The sequence below is a fragment of the Dermacentor andersoni genome, chromosome 8 (assembly GCF_023375885.2).
Source record: "Dermacentor andersoni chromosome 8, qqDerAnde1_hic_scaffold, whole genome shotgun sequence".
NCBI classification, from domain to species: Eukaryota; Metazoa; Arthropoda; class Arachnida; order Ixodida; family Ixodidae; genus Dermacentor; species Dermacentor andersoni.
Genome location: NC_092821.1, coordinates 98743849 through 98761232, shown reverse-complemented (window position 1 = coordinate 98761232; position 17384 = coordinate 98743849). Strand labels below are relative to the sequence as shown.

General features: G+C 47.4%; 1 protein-coding gene and 1 long non-coding RNA gene across 2 annotated transcripts in view; one reads left to right on the top strand and one right to left on the bottom strand.

Annotated features, from left to right (window-relative positions):
- The window catches only part of LOC140219848 (uncharacterized), a 46218-nt gene that overhangs the window by 19450 nt on the left and 9384 nt on the right, over positions 1-17384 (top strand). The window lies entirely within an intron of this gene.
- IFT46 (intraflagellar transport 46) overlaps positions 1791-17384 on the bottom strand; it is a 29985-nt gene continuing 14391 nt past the window's right edge. Inside the window, exons 4-9 of the mRNA XM_050176891.3 lie at positions 13085-13328; positions 11501-11613; positions 8250-8316; positions 4991-5051; positions 4507-4595; positions 1791-2872 (exon numbers count right to left, since the gene is read on the bottom strand). Coding sequence (XP_050032848.1) covers positions 2774-2872; positions 4507-4595; positions 4991-5051; positions 8250-8316; positions 11501-11613; positions 13085-13328 — 673 coding nt within the window. The 3' untranslated portion in view covers positions 1791-2773. The remainder of the gene's footprint in view (positions 2873-4506; positions 4596-4990; positions 5052-8249; positions 8317-11500; positions 11614-13084; positions 13329-17384) is intronic.

The following is a 17384-nucleotide window of genomic DNA, read 5'->3' as shown; positions in this document are numbered from 1 at the left end:
TTTGTTTAATTATTAAAACTGTTTGTGGCAAATGTACATTTTTATGCGCGCTGAACTGTTGCTACTGTGCGGCGTCAGGGATATCTGGCGGGAACTCGTTCCCTGTTCTCTTTGTATCAACTTTAGCCTTTCCAATGTTGGCAAGAAATAAATTAAAATTAAAATAATTTTCCGGGGCCCATGGTTCCCCATGGGCTATTGATAAATATGCCTCAGTGTGTTAAACATATAACTCATAGGCGCATTTTCAGCCTCTTTCACTTACTGTAACATTAATTCGCAACTCACACATTTTATCTGCAGGGTGTGTGAACTACCATGCACCAACATTTAAAAATATGCAAATGCCACGTAGCTTGACCAAATCAAAGTAATGTTGCTTGCCGTCGCTTGGAGATACTTAAACTGTGTTTTGCGCTCCGCCTAATTAGATAATGAGCCTTATGAATTAATCAAGTTATCAAATAATTTATCTAGATGAAAAGTGTCAATAAGAAAATTGCAGAGCAACATGACATACTCCAGATACAGCTTTCTGTTGCTCAATACGTGCTACGCTAATCTCATGTTAGGTAACTTACGCCGCAACTTTTCAGCAGCTCATTCATCTATAAAAGTCGTGTTATATAAAACTCATTCGATCTAAATTAGAATACGTCACTCCAGTCTGGGATCCAAGCAATAAGAATTTGGTTATTTCAGTATAAATGGTGCAGAATCGTTCTCTCGCTTCATTTGTTCTTCTTATAACCGCGCTGTCAGTGTAACTTCCATGAAATCGGTTGTCTCTCTTACGTCATTAGCATCTCGTCGTAAAAATTTTCGCTTGAACTTTTTTGATAGGCTCTACTATCACAGACCCTCCGTGATGAATTTATTGCTCAGCCACATTATATATCGGACCGCTTTTACCATCGCTTTAAGGTTGGTATCGAGCCATGTCATGCTAAAAACTTTCTTTACTCTTTTTTACCTCGCACTTCACAAGAATGGAATCGCCTTCCTTCTGGCATTGCTTCCATTTATGATAACACCCGATTTAATTCTGTTTTGGCTAACATTGTGTAATTAGGAGTTACCACGCCTTACAATGCTTTGTTATGTATATATGTACACCATGCTTATTGTCTATCCACTCCGCCCTGTAATGCATCGGCCCTGAGGGTAAAAATAAATAAATAAGTGTTTTTCCGACCCTGAAAGAAGCCCACGAATACATGCAAAGTGTCTAGAGCGGCCAGTTGCGCGGCAATTTTGCGTATATTCGCGGACTTCATACATGCTCGGAAAAAGACGTTCATGTACGACGGCGAATTAGAAAGTCTTTACCTTTATTTTTTATTAAAAATAATTAAATTATGGGCTTTTACGCGCCAAAACCACTTTCTGGTTATGAGGCACGCCGTAGTGAAGGACTCCGGAAATTTTGACCACCTGGGGCTCTTTAACGTACACATAAATCTGAGTACACTGGCGTTTTCGCATTTCGCCCCCATCGAAGTGCGGCCGCCGTGACCGGGATTCGATCCCGCGACCTCGTGCTCAGCAGTCCAACACCATAGCCACTAAGCAACCGCGGCGGGTGCAAATAAGGCACGTGTATGTAATTACAAATATACGTAAGCCCTGGGGTTCAGAGATAGCAGGAGAAAAGTAAACATGTAAAAAATCATGCGGAGTAGTGACTCGATAGCTGCAGCATACCGTCATACGCAATAAATCTGGCATTGTTTCGAGCTGCATCTGTTGGAGTAAACATTCGCCGATGCGCACAAGGAATTTTCATTCACTCAGAAGGAGAGGAAAACTTTATTCGTCGAAGGTTGTCCCAGTCGTCTCGGTGTGACGAAAACACATGCATCTCTCTCTCTCTCTAGCTCTCTCTAGCTCTCTCTCTCACTCACTCTCTCGCTCTTGAGTATTTTCTGCTCCCTGGTGGGGGAGAAGTGGAGAGGCGCAAATTTCCTGCTTGTTCCCTCCCATTCCTTTCGCTTCTTACCGATGACATCACTTAAGTTCTTTCACTTGGGTGCTTGTTTATGGAAAAGCTACTACAACCTATACGTGGCATCAGCAACTGATCTTTTGCGAGCTCTGAACAGGCGGGTCACTGTATTGCTTCTTGTAACATCGTCGAAGTCGCTGGGAGCTCGAGCCTTACACTGCTACTTCGTGGTTCCGGATTTCGAAACCTCGCCGGGCGATGTGACTTTAATTATTTTAGTTGTTCCTTTACAAAATCCCGGCATGGAACTTTGTTATTTCTGTGACGTACACTGGCGACACGGGCGGACATCAAGATGACTGGGGGAGTTACCGCAGAGACAGCGATCGCTGTTATCAGTAAAGGAGCGGGAATAATTCCTAAGGAATTTCAGTTGAAGGGATTGGCGGTCGCACGCCACCTTCTGCCATGGGCTTCTTCTCATAGTGAGCCTTAAAGCGCCGTTCTCAAGTGCGAGCGGGATAGACTGTCCGTTTCACGGAACTACCAATTGAATCCGTGTCACAGTGAATACGCCTCTCCGGGAATGAATGCGGATTGGAACGGAAGGGGAGAGCTTGAAGAAGTGGTTTTGTGTTCATCGTTGGACAGTGCGGATGATATCAGCTTCGAAAATTAAAAGTGCGCATGAGAAACGCGGCAGCTCTTACTGTGTTGGTTAATTTGACGAATAACCGTCACCGTAAACCGACCCGGCGATTCGTCAATTCTTTCAGTTCCTCTCAAGAAGCTTGGGTGCCACCGATCGGTTCCGCATGAATATACGCGTCACAGCACAAGGCGGTCTACTCCTTCTGCGTCAGCGTCCTCGGCGGTTGCCTTGCCAGCCGCACCACCTGCTGTGTCCATGGCCATTGCCCCGAAATGCTGTACAGGAAAGCACAAACAAAGAAAATGAACACGCCGAACTGCATTCGAACATGTCACGGGAATGAAACGGCTCATTACGCAAGCAACATGTTGTGTGAGCGAAAGGTGTTATGGAAAAGATGAGCACGAATAGTGGGCATGGCTGTAACGATGAGGGAAGGAAACGTAAGAGTCAGAACAAACAAATACTTAATTCATAGTTGGTACTGTTCCTGTAGCCTCGTGTATACAGCCGACAGAAACCAAATAAGTTATTGCATTCTTAAGTTATTCCAATACGGCTGTTGCATTATTGCCTAGAAATTATCACAAAATGTTAACATACGCCAGTCATACCACAGGAAGGTTTGCTGTACTTGGAATGTATCTGTAAATAGCACATGTAAATAGGACAAAAAAGAAATAGGCAACGCGACAAATCAAGTTCATGCACACACACTTCAAAGCAGTGCGAATCCTGAATGGCGTAAGTAAAGCGAAGGAGTGAGCCATCGTGGCTCGAATTGCATGGCCAATTTTGCCCGATACAATTTATTGTCTGCGAAGAAGTGAACAATCGTGCAGTTTTATCGAAATAAAGAAACGAAAATATCTAAACATGCGGAAAAAGTGTAACGGCTCCCGAACCTGAAGCGCCAGTCTGTATGGCTTGGTCTAATTGCTGTAGTGTCTTCAAGGGCGGTGATAAGGATTCCCCATGGATTACCCATGATGTTCCGGTCGTGTCAAGACACGCGAGCGCCATATCATTCATCGCCAGAGTGCTTCGGTCACTTCTCTGTGGCAAATTGACAAAGCTTCAGACACTCGCTATAATTATGCGGTAATACGGAAAGGTAGGCCTACGTTTAGTTTCAGTACAGCTATACGCGGACTCTGGTCGAAACCTCTTGCGACGAGGTGAACCTTCTCACAGGTCAAGCAACGTCGAACACCCCGAATCGCCGCGATGAATTTCCGGCTCTGGCGCTCTGCTAGTGAGGCCAAGGTCGTGGGTGTGGTTCCCTGCCCCGCCGGCCTGGTTATTATACAGTCGGAGCGAAAAAAAATTACTAAAATGCACGAATACTTACCTTTAGTTGCGCTTAAAGAACCCTACAGTTGGTCAAAATAGGAATTCATCTTCCCGCCAGAAGAAACCTATCGATCCCGTTGTGTGGAATCGAGAGTGACGACACTTCGCCTCTTTCGAAACTGCGCTGTCACTACCAACACAGCCTCCGTCTTCATCCTGCCCACCTCGCATACCGCTGACGCAATTATGTATACTTCATTGGTACTTCAGTACAGGCCTATGGGTATATATACTTTACAAGGTTCGCTTACATAAACCAGACAAGGGCAAATCGAGTTCGAATCAGTGCTGGAAGCTTGGCCCCGCCGTGCTTAAACAGTCTACCAGAGCCAAGGTCCGCTGGTTCCAAGTGCTCGAATCGCAGCGCCGAGCCAGCAGATCGGAATACGTTAACACTAATTTTACGATAACGCGTTAACGAATGGAAAACTAGACTGCGCGTTCTTTTTTTTCATCTTTGTGCTCTTTGCTTTTAAGAGTTCGGCCAGTTAAAGAAACAATTCTGTGCATTTATTTTGAACTGAATTAAACAGAACCAAAAATGTCCGCCGCTTACCTGCGAGTTCTTGAAGGCTGTGAACAGGGTGAAGAGGACGTGCAGCGACTGAATCAACTTGCCCTTGTACACTGGGATGTCCATCAGCACTGCGTATCATTCGTTCACCACGTGATTTGCGACGATTAGGTTAAAATAGCGGTCACGATCTGCTATGAGTATCAGCGAAGGCCGGATGGGCACAACTCCAGAGCAACAACAGAGTTCACCTTATTACTGATGCAGAGTACAAATATGCAAAACGCGAAAGCTTCAAACCATTGCTGCAAATGACACTGCGTTTGATTCCATTGGCTGTCACAAGCAAAAAATCAAAGAAGAAGAAGAGAAACACTGATTTTATGAACAATACTGACCACACTGCTCCTTTGGACGATAAGTATGCTTTTCCTAAAGATTGGCTCGAGGTATGTAAAAAAAAACTCGACACATTTGGCTCAGACATGCAACGGGCGCGATTCCTATATATCACTGGAACACTCACGGCATGCCATGGTGGCGTATTCCTCCAAGGAACATTCCAGCTCGGCGGTTGGCACTTGCACCTGTTCCCGGGAAGACGACAAGAAATTGAGAGGAAGAAGGTCAGGCAAGCGTGCAGCGAGAGCCGTGAAAATACTCGCGCAGGAGTAGAAAAGTTTGCGCTCGAAACACAACGGCTGCCTTTATTGTCTCCTTTGCTTGTGTCCGCCTCAAGGCTTAAGTAAAACGGGCTTTTATTCTCATTCAGGACAGACTTTACCTGATTACATTTATTGCCTTCTTTGTTTGAATCATCACTTGTCTTGTGGAGACGTTCGTTAACGGGATCAGTCATGGCCCTCAACGATGGTATCGGTGCACTAAATAACACCGACTCTTACTACTATTCGGACGTCCAGCCAGCGGCGCTTTTTGATCAGCAGCCCGGAGCTCACGCACCCTTAGCTCGAGCCAGGATCGGCTAGAATCACAATCGCGAGTCACTCTCAGGTTAGATAATTTTCCTGGCGGTAACTGAGAGGCGCCCCATTGTATTAAAAGTCCCCCCCCCCCCGCCCTCTAGATTTTGTCATTAAGAACGAAAAAAAAAGAAAACACGGTGTGGACAGGTCACGTGGTGACATACGAGTCTGCAGTATATTACTCCCATAAACATCGTAGAAGCTGCTGAAAATTCAAGCGAATTCCAGAACGCCTTTTTTTCTCGGTGGATCCACAGTATAGTACAGCACTTGTTCAGTGCAGTACTTGTACAATAAGTGCCTTAAGTACCTGTACAGTACACTACAGGTGACGTACTGCCACAGCCAGCGTCAATGTCCAGCACTAACGCGAACACGGGAATTTCCGTGAGAGAAGCGAGAAACCTCGACAGAAATGCCGAAAGCAACAAAACAAAATAGAAAGAAAGAAAGAAAGAAAGACGGGAGAAAAGAAATTGTACAGAAAGCCATCGACGATGATTGTCAATGGGGGCGAATAGCCGAATAGCTTCTGGACGACTATTCGCTTCATTAAAGGAATTCCGCGCATAAAGACGTATGTATGGGGCAGTAAGAATGTTCAGGTAGCGGTTGTTCTTTCATTGCGTAATTATGTTGGCAACAGGGTCATTAACCAGCCAATCCGGTGGTATAGCTGGCTGTAGATATAAGCCTATTGGTCGTACAGTGCGTTTCACTGGAGCCAAACATTAAAGATATGCAAATGCTACGTATCTGGACAGAACCAAGGTTATGTTGTTTTCCGTCGCTTGGAGATGCTCAGATTAGTTTTTGCATTCCACCTAATTGCATACATAGTCTTAATTAATTAATCTACTTCTCAATTAGTATATTTAGAATAATAGTGTCAATGGGAAAATTGTACAGCAACTTGAAAAGCTCCTGAAACAGCTGTCTGTTGTTCAGTGCGTTCTGCATAAAAGGTCTTTTTTTCGCCAGCGTGAAAGAAGCCCGCGAACGCAACATTGCCGCGCGACTGGCCACTCGAGGCAGTTTAGTGAATGCTCTTTAAATTTCTTACACTAAAACACTGCCTGGGAGAAATTTTTAGATCTTGCTGCGAGCAAACAAGGCTTAATTTCGACCAGTTTTGTTAATAATTGAGAGGCCGTTTAATTTTTCATTGCAATTTCGTTACTTTGGGGGGGGGGGGGGGGGGGCAGATGCGGATAGAAACATAAAATAGGAACAATACCGCCTACAGCTGGAACATACCGCATTTTCATTTATCACCAGGCAGTGAAAAGCTTAAGAGTGCTCTACCGAGCGCCTCCAATTGAAAGCAACGCCCCCCCCCCCCCCCCCGACCCAGTAGGGTTCTTTCATCTTATTCCTTAAATTTTAAGCAGCAAGGCAATTGTAAGTTGTGCCTCCGACCGCGTTCATCTCATTGCGAAAGGAAGTCTCTGTCTCAACTAAATCGGCTTTTTCTCTGTAATTTCACCTGCCATGTTGAACAAGCTTCGGGCGTCAAACATGCATTGGACTCTGTGGGGAGGCTCGACTCTCTTGTGCCCCCTTACGTTGTTTTCCCCGCATGGTTCTCGCGTCTCCTGTAATCCTACTTCGCCGCGTAGCTCGGTCGGTGTAGTTGCAGAATAGCACGAGAGATGGCGAGTGTTGCGCTGCCAACGCCACCTTACGGCGGGGTTACTCGGGCGCCAGAGGGAGTAGCCTCTGGCTCTTTGGCTTGAGGCGCTTGGACTGGAGGCAGATACAAGGCAAGATACTGGAGTGGGGCACCCGGATGAACACGACCGTTCGAACGCGCCACCGTTCACGTCACTGTACATGCAAACGATTAGGCGTTGGTGTCCAGCATGGGGGTGAACGTGTTCGCTCGATGCCCCGTCGCGGTGAGGACTTCCTCGATTCGTCAGCGCCCATCGGCATATGTTCTGTTCGTAGTAATCCCGCTGTCTAGATTGGTGCATAAAGGCGCAATAAATGTCCTTTTGATTGTTCTCACTACTGCGCTGCCGTTCCTTCGTCGCAAGAGCACGTTTCAGAGCACTCTCAGCGAACGGGTGGCGTTAAGACTGGCGACATTTCGAGGTCTGGGCTAATGATACGGCTACTTATTGACAAATCACCAGGCCTGTACAAACACCGCTTGTGCCGGGTTGCCACGTTACCTGTGCTACATGGGCTAGACCCGCCAATGCTAGGATGTGCCCAGTGGCGTATTGGTCATTAAAACAGCGCTAATTAGCCCTGAATTCTAGTCCTCGTAATACTTCCATTTAATAAGCTTACTCTCGAGGCAGTGGCTCATCCTTCTCCACTGATCAAGAATGTCTTAGTTTTGCTTTGTTCCTTTTTCCATTTGTTCCATCATGTTTACAATTTCAGCACTAAAAGCATGATTTGATGGCGTGGAACTCGTATACTCCTGTCACGATCGCAAAAATCAGTACCTTTTCTGTTTGTTTCTTTTTCGTAATTCTTCTGTGCACCTTTTCCTGGGGCCTTCATTTTTCTTCGTTCAATCTGTTGACGAGTAGCATGCGACCAAACGTACGCCGGCTAAACAATTTTCTCAAAAAGAACGAGCTCTACCTTCTCTCCCAGGTGTCCGTTAGCGAGGCCTCAGATATGCGACCACCCATGCGCAGGCGTGCGACCGTCATGCATCTCGGTGCAGAATAATCCGTGCAACACGCTGGATGTTATTGATACACATCTTACGATTGTTGTCGTTAACTTCCTCAGCATGTGACAAAGCAGTGGCGTTTTATTTGTATATGTGTGCCTCACCTCGGCGAGCATCTCTTCGAAGTCAGGTGGCCACTCTTGCATCAGCGATTCCACGTCAGGCATGTTTCTGCGCATACAGGAGAAGCCATACTAAGGCTTTTTCGTAAGGTGCTGCAAAGATACGTACGTAAGAGGCATTCGCAAAATAATGCCGATGAAAAAAAAACAAATTCTCATATTATGAATACTTGTAAGGCCAAAGAATACTGTGACTTGTTGAGGAAAGAAATGGATGTTTATTCGCGTCCCTGTTTTCCTTAAAGTGGGTTTCTCTATATAGACAGCGCAAGCACAGCGCGATTAAGCCTACTGGTATCTTCGTGACTATCCCCGTCAAATTAGAAGAAGCTTATCCGGCCTTGTAGGCTTCAGCTTGCGATCCGTCAAATCTTCAGTCCTTATAAATTGAATTAGCTCCGTTGTTTTTCTGCTGAATTTCTGTATACTCAATGTTGCCATGCTCGTTCGTGATTTTTCATTTTCGTGCAATTGCAGTCGCACGGGGACGCCGACAAGCAGCAACCTATCACGTTCATGTTTTTTCCACTGTGTGCTTTGCCATAAAAGGGCTTACGGGTGAAACTCGGTTCTGCTTGTATTACCCGAACGCAGTTCAACATCAGTAAAAATTTGAACAAAGTGCTCGCGTTCATTTCTGGTGATAGAAAGTTCATTTTTACAGAGGATGATGAAATGCTATTTGAGTTAAATCTCTGGAAGTGTCAATAATTGAGCGTATATCGACTTGCTCACCAGCGTGGCGAACTTCGAATTTTGGGGATGGCTAAGGGTGTATTATCCCAGCATTTTGGCCGGCTTGGCTCCGCGGCCAGAAATTGAGGCAGATACCAATTTCATAGTTATCACTGTGATACCAAAGAAACGATGTAAGGCACACACAATAATCACAAGCGTGTACAGTCCACCCAAAAGCAAAGGGGACGACTTACCCCAGGTATAAAGGGTACCTGGGATAAGGCGGTGGTAGCGGGTGAGTTTAACGCACTCCATGCACATACTATGGGGATACGCGAAAACGTCGCCCAAAGGTTTTCTATTCGAGCGCGCCGCCACGTCCTTGGGATTACCGGCCAAAGGACGGGGATTACAGGGATTATGTCGCCCTCCACGTCCACAGGGCTCGTGGAAGCGAACGTCAACCAGCTGGAAATACCAGAGCAGACAAAGAAGGGAAGGGCCCTGTTTCAAGATCTGGGCTACGAAGTCGAGGATGAGATACACCTACCTCGGCGTATCCCACACGAGATGGGAGACAAGCTGCACTTAAGTACCATACCGAGAAACATGCATCCCGAGTACGACAAGAGAAAGAGACAGGGGAGAATACAATCGGTCAAGCAAACACTCGAACGCATCAGCAACAAAGAAGAAAACGTGGGATACACGGACGCAGCGGCGTAGAGAGCAGACGACCGATTTGCAGTCAGCGTGGTCGACGAGGAAGGCGAAGAACTTACAGCCACTTCCACACCTGCCAAGGACGCAAGCACAGCGGAAGAGCTGGGCATAGCCCTGCTCAGCGCAACATGCAAGAATATCCCGGTTATCGCGATGCCGGACTCGCAAGAAGCGTGCAAAAGGTATACGAATGGAAGAATCGGAAAGGCAGCACTTCAGGTCTTAAAAAATACCGATAAAGAAGAAGCAAACATCATCTGGACGACGGGACACAAATGTCTTGCGGAGAGCCAGGTGGCGCACGCGGCGGCTCGAGACCATGAACGTCGAGTCATCTCCGACACGCAGAGAACACGGACCAACGACTGCGACGAGGATGATGAATGGATATGTAAGAGTACTCGGAGATCCTGGCGCACTACAGGAAGCAGAGGAGTCGCTACCAGCCCGCACATATGAGGATGAGAAGGCAACAAGCGGTGATCTGGAGAAGACTCCAGACTGGAACCTACCCGCATGGAGCACTGCTTCACAACATGTATCCGGGGACATACGGGCGAGACTGCAAGTTCTGCCCACCGGGCGCCCCCAACACCCTGCGCCAAATGGTAATGAGGTGCAGGAATAACCCAGCCGTACCACCATCACACCATCACCAGACCATAACGAGCAGAAAGAATGGGAACCAAAATAAGAATGGGAATACCAGTGAGGGGCTCCGCTGATGACGCAAGATCCTGAAAACTAGATGCGGTTGGTGAACAGGGCTCGGGCGGTGGCAGCGAGCCATAGCTACGTGGACTGAGGAGGTCACCCACCTTCGGGCTTATGTCGAAGAAGCCTGGTCAAACAATAACGTTTATTTCTCTCTCTGTCTCTCCGTAAATTTCCTCCTGATGATCAGGGTCCTATGTGAGTAACTGAACTAGATAAACGTACTTCCGCACCTATAGAGGCTGACTGGTGATCGTGAATTCTCTTGCCGGGCTAGTGAATATTTCCTTTCTCCCCTTTTGCACATTAATATTCAATCCTACTCTTACACTTTCTCGGTTAACGTCCTCAATCATTTCTTCATGTAGGACAATGTCATCTGTAAACAGAAAGGTTGCTGAGATATTCGCCGTTGATCCTCACTCCTAATCCCTCCCAGTCGAATTACTTGAATACGTGTTCTAAGCATGCAAAAAAAACTTGCTAAAACTTTTACATCTCCTTCTTTCTAACCGTTATGAGCCCGTACGAACCCGCTGAAACCGGTTCGAACCATCATATTTTTACTCGGTAATTGAACCTGAGCCGAACCAGAAAATATGCAGAAGGCGGAACCCGAACGCAAACTCAACCCGAAAGCTTTTCGGTTCGACACCTTGCACTCTAAAAACACTTGCACCCTTTGGTGTGTATATTTGCCACACAACTATAATCGTCATCGGTCTTGCACGCATTTCCTTTCTTTAACGCTGCGAGCCCGGTACTTCCAAGCCACGAACGGCATGCGTGTTATCAGCATGACAGAGCATTCTCGACAGGAAAGTAACGAGCGCAGCGTTTTCAAGAAAGGAAATACGGGCAACACAGATGACGATTATCGTTCTGTGGCAAATATACACCCCAAAGGGTGTAAACTTTTTTTAGAGTGTAATTGCTGTACTCAGTCCGCTGCACACCGATCCGAGTATAGCTGACAAGCTGGTTGCCTCAGGCCAGGCTACCAACGAGCACAGACAACTGTATACACCAAACAGACAGGCACGATGAGACTCGTTCCTGTTTTCGGTCCCACTTCGATAAATTTTGCTCTAGTGTTGGAAAACTACAAGAAAACCGACCTGGTGTAGTGCACGGTGGGTGGTGGCCTGGCGCGGTGTAGCTCCTGGACGCTCTGGAGCCACAACTCGATCTCGCGGGGCTGCTCTTCCGGCTTTTCTACGCTCTTCACCACCTGCACAGCGGGCGAGTGCGCATCTTATGTAACGCCAGCTAAGATCCAGTTTTCGCGTGTACAGTCATGCTGTTCCGCTCAATAAGTCGGAAGGTAGCACGTCTCCGTGCCTGTCCCTATCGCTCCCGTCTTTCTTGCGAGCTTCGACTATATTCATTCTAAGCGTCATTCTCATAACACATATAACAGGGACAATACTTGTATTTAGAAATATTTAACGGCCCTAAATTTTAATTGGTTTACCAGACTTTTCTGGCACATCACACCTAACATAAATTCCCTCCGCCTTGTTACATGCCATAGCATCGAATATCTTTCGACTCTTATTGACACTACGAACATATGAACGCCAATGAGACCTGCTTAAATATAGACTGGTTATTTAATCTCGACGAGCCGCCTCTTTGTAGCCTGAATAATCCCGTGAAACAATCTCATGCGCTGATGAGCCTGTTTTGTTTTGCCTTCGAATTTCCCTATAGCGAACATTAATTGACGCTTCACTGGACCGGTAGCCACGCATGACATGACAAGAGAGTTTTAGTTTCATAACCTTCGGCCAAAGCAACATTAGGGGTATACTCACTTAAGATAGGAAAATTTTTCCGCTTGGCCCTCATAGAATTATCATGACACTGAGCAAGCACGAGCGCTCGAACGAACCAAGTTTCCAAAAAAAAAACGTGGAACAACGTGGAAACGTTGTTCGCAGAAAGGAGCCACTAATAAGAAGACGGGCAACGACGGAGTGTTTAATTACAGTCCGTATTCTTCTTTGACGTATCCCCTCTGCAAAAGACATGTTCATTTCTGAATCAAGTTTCTTTCACACTTACACAAGCTCCACAATTCACACGCATACACCACCACGGTAAAAAAAAGAACTAGACCGTTATAACCTGCCGTGTTCTGGCGCGTGCCATGATGACGCGTCATCTTTCATTGGCGGCGCTGTAGCAGATCGTCGTGCCGCTCCAAAGGAGCTTTCCCTGACGCGCCATCCCGATTGCAATATATACAAAAGAAACGAGACAGGCAGCAAAGACATTATGTAGTACAGTATGAATCGCAATCCTGTAGAGCGGTCGAGTGGCCGGCTGCGGACTGTTCTAGCATCTGCATCTGCGTCCCGGAAACCACTATATAGAATGTTTATCCTATATGCGTACAGACTTAGGGTATGGCATGACCATGCTGGGTTTCACTGCGGCGTAGGCGAGCGCCCTTTTTTTTTTTAGATTAGGGACAAATCGCTCTATTGAACTTCTAGACAACGTCACATCACATTACACGACACGCACCTATATGTCTTTCAAACGTGATGCACCATCTCTTGGTCGCGAATGCGAGGTATACGATAGAAGACTCTCTTCGCAGCGTTGGCTTGTATATGTGTGAAAAGCAGTGCTCACGTATGGCCCCGTAAACCCGGGGGGCGAATTCAAGTCCCGCGCATGCGCGGTTCACTCACGGCCTTGCTGGCCGCCGCGAGTCGGGCGTCCCTGGACAGCGCGCGCAGCCTGAGCGCCAAGATGGACGGTTCCGACTGCTGCGCGCTCGGTTCGTCCAGCACCCGCAGGCCCAGCTGGACGCCGTCCGCGCGCCCGTCGGGCCGGGGCACCTTGAGGAAGGCGTCGATGTCGCCCACGGCCGGTATCAGCTCGGGGACGAACGGCCGCAGCTCCTGGTCCAGCTCGACCGTCTGGGGCGTGTACCTGCGCCGACACGTGTGTGTACCCCGCGGCCGAGATACGGTACAGGCGGCAGCGGGCCATACACTCGGTACGCTGTCGGAGCTCTTCAACCACACCTGCTGCATATAATTACTCATAAGGGGGGGGGGGGATAAAATGCAATTTATTCCACCAAAACTATCAAGCCATTACACTCTTTACTTGGTTCCTCTGCGCGTCCAGTGTTGTAGCACAATATTTATATGTTGTGGCTTCCTAAGTTGCCCTACAGGATTCTAATTTCGTCAGCACGTTACCGAAGGTGTGCACTCTATTCGAAGGACCTTTCTGTCTTACAAACCTAGTTCCTTTCTCGTGATGGTTCTGCGAAGCCCCGAAATCGGTCCGAGCAAGTTTGAAATTACCCAAACTGACGTAATATTTTTTTTCACAACGCAGGTAATTCGCCACACACTGGTAACTTTGCCCCCATATCGCTCCCAGAATGTCTATTATTTCCAGCTCACGGCGAAACTGGGTTCTTCATGGAGGTTCGGGTTTTCGCTTATTCGTCTCTCCGCACGCGTTCGTTTTTTACGCGTCCTTCGTTTATCGTTGCGCGTGTCAGCTTACTGTTTCGAGCGCTTGTATTGTCCCAATAACAAGTTATGTGTAAACTATGAAATGAAAGATAATCATTGGCCAACTGCGCCGCGGCCACAACCAGTCCTGCTCTGTAGAGCTCGTGGGTTTCCGTGCGCGAGCGTTTATCACTACAAATAAAGCACGGCAGGCACACGCTCGTAATCCGAGACTTTTTATTCTATTCATCGAGGAATTACCAGCGGCTGAATGTGGCGTGTTGTTACAAATTAGTGGCTTCCTTCTCAAAGAAATCCTGAAGAGGATAAATCAATGCATGCCATGCAGAGCTGCACTTTTGGGTGCACGTACCAGTGAGAAAGCCTGCCTGTTCACCCTGAAAGAATACATTCGGGAAGGCAACTACCTTCATTACCCAAGTAAGGAAGTAATGAAAGTGCTGAAGTCGTGGGAAGATCACTTCAATGGCATTGTTGCTTCGATTGACGCGGTCTTCAAAGTAAGGTTGCCGGTGCAAACTGCGACCGGTTATCTCGCTAGGACTCTGAAGCCAAGTGTGGAGACATGCCGTCAGCACGAGGAGATTCTTGAGCACCTTCTCATCTGAAGCTATGTTGAAATAAGGCTACAGATACACCTGCGTGAACTGAAAGCACGAGTGATTGAGAGACATGGGAGCAACACATGGGAAGCTCGCAGCACAACGGTACGTAGGTTGGGGCCGCCGAGGCAGGTGTGTGCCGGGGAGTGTTCGCACGGACAGCTCCCCTGGCACGCGCAGCAGTGCCTCGCAAGGTCGAGATACTTTAAAGGCACCGGCGCCCATGATCTTTCTTTTGCCTCGGTGCAGTGAGCACGATTAACGAGAATAATATGGAGGGCATCGGGTGCAGGATGCCCTCGAGGCGTGCAGACAGGACACAAGAGTAGAGTATTTACAAGCAAACAACAACACGAGCGCCGCCCACTCCTCTACTCTTGTGTCCTGTCTGCACGCCTCACCTCTGTTTTGCATAATGAATCCTTACCAACTAGCTCAGCTCTCTGTCGTTCTAAGTCTCGATGCACTCGATTTCGTCCGCATTAGGCACTCGCCTCTTGATTACTTCGTGGCACAGAAATACTCGGCATCAGGCTGTTTTTCTGCTGTGGCCTTTGTAGAAGCATGATTGTTCAAAGTGCAGCAATTAAACAGATTCTTTGAGTTGCTTGTGGCTTTGCCAGTACAATTCCGGTGCGCTGGTCCGCCTGTCCAGCAATTTCCTACTGAAGGGAAACCTGCAAATAAAAACATCGCTCCGCATGTAGAAAAATACTCTACTGTGACGCTTCTCAAACGATTGTGATGCACCACAAGAGCTGCCTACTCGCGTGATATTCTCAACAAGGAGATACATTCGTTTACTTACATGTGAAGGTATATGCCAGAGCACTTCGGGGCTTCGGTGGCACGTAAGGCACGAGTGTGCCATAGCGTCCGATGTCGAACCGCGATCGCATGTCAAACCAATACCTCCTTTATCAAACCTAAACTGTACGAAACTACTACGCAACCAAAAAACAGATTCGAAACCGAAATTCGCGTCATCCTTTATTGCATAAATGCGTACATCGTGATTTACATGAGTCACGGACTTAGCGATCGCTTTCTATAAACTTAATATTAACGCACCAGCTTCATAAAGCCATCATGTATGCGTTCTTAGATGACAAAGCATAAGGTGACCGGTACTTGTTTTCAGCCCTTTCAATAGTAATTGCGCTGGCCACATTGACCAGTAGCAACAGGGCGGCGCCCTAGAGGTTCCCAGTTTTCCGGCCCAGCTTTTCCTCTAGAGTTGTTCTACTAACTCTATGGAGGCACCCTAAATGTATGGTATACGCTCCTGCCCGAAGCTCACTAGTAAATGCACAGGAGTGACCCTGTATAGCTACTGTAAGAGTTTCTTGGGCGCAGTATACAGTAACTCCACAGCACAAGTCTGGGAGCCACTGCAAGAGCGCACCCTGTAGAGTTATCGTATAGACTCGTACTACACGACAACGGTAACTCTAATGAGGCGATATGCAAAGCTGGCAGGGGTGTCGAAAACGAGAAGTCACAGTTTAGACAAAACTTTGAAGCATGACGTCAATAGCAAACTACTCGACTATATTGCGAGAGGTACGGCTCGAGGTTCTATGGGCAGCATAAATAGCAGTAAACGTTCGCTTACTAACTGAACAAGCGTCGTGTCATGCGTCCGAATACGCACATGAACAGAGTTCACTCGATAACCGTGAGTATCAAAACGTCGGCGCGATAAGGGGAGGGGACACCTTATCACGTCTTTGGAAAGCCCCCTCCCCTGTTGCTGCTCCGTTGACCGTTACAACTGTGCCGCGCCACGGAAACTCCGTAGGCCCCGTGACCTCCAACACTGGGGGAGAGGGAATACAGGGCGCTTCAAGCCACCAACCTAGCCAGTACCTCCTTGGCACCCGCCGCAGATCACATGACCTCCAACACGTGGCCCGTGGGCTGTATTATGCGCTCGGTTGCGAGACCAGAGTGGTCTCTGCGCATGCGATTTCCTACAAAAATTACTAAATGGAACTCTTGGAAATTGCCCTACCACGGAGCTCCATGGGCCAAAGGCTAAACTCTCTGCCTTTCATATCATTAACTTTTTTCTCTCCATGCGTCCTACATCGCACAGAGCGTTTATCGGTCGAACACGACGCTGCCGAGGGAACTCCAACGTGTCCATACGTCACAGCACCGACACGCCTCATGGAGTCATAGTCTCATATCGAACCAACAGAGCTCACCAATGTGTTTCCCAGCAGCGTATCTCGGCAGATCTACCGGGTCAGTATTTTGCTTGGCTTCGGTAATCATCCTGGGATGCTTTTTGCTGATTTTTTAATAGGTAGCGCTAGAAACTCCCTTTGCGTGGGAGTAAATGTGCGGAGTTTACTCCAGTTTTCAGAGTGCTCGTACAGGACACCGCGGAAAACGAGGAGCCTCGGAAGTGGAGTTCAACGTTGGACAAGCAGTTACTACCGCCAGCACTCCCTTCATTCTTACAGACTGTAGTGCCGGATCGTACACCACGGCTCCTAATTTCTACCGAGATATTTAGCACACATGATAAGCAGCTTTGAAAGCTGCTTACCCTATGCAGCTTTGCTTACTCTGCTTTCTAGTAGGTTTTTTTAGTCTCGAGAAAAGGGGGAAAATGCGTCATCCACCTGAAAGCAGCAGAGTGAGGCGAAGAAAATAGCTGTGTTCTCTTATTGTGCCGCCGTTTTTCTTCGTCTTAGCACATTTTAGAATCAAAGTTCAGACAACTTGGTTTAAAATTTTCCACTCTGAATCTTTTGAAAACAGCACAGGGATGTTTGCTCAGTCGTGGGGGAATTTATAACTGTTTCAGGGAGATTTTCGCATATTTTTATTCATTTCCTCCCGAAAATTTTACCAACTTTATTAACAACAATTTCCTAATACCA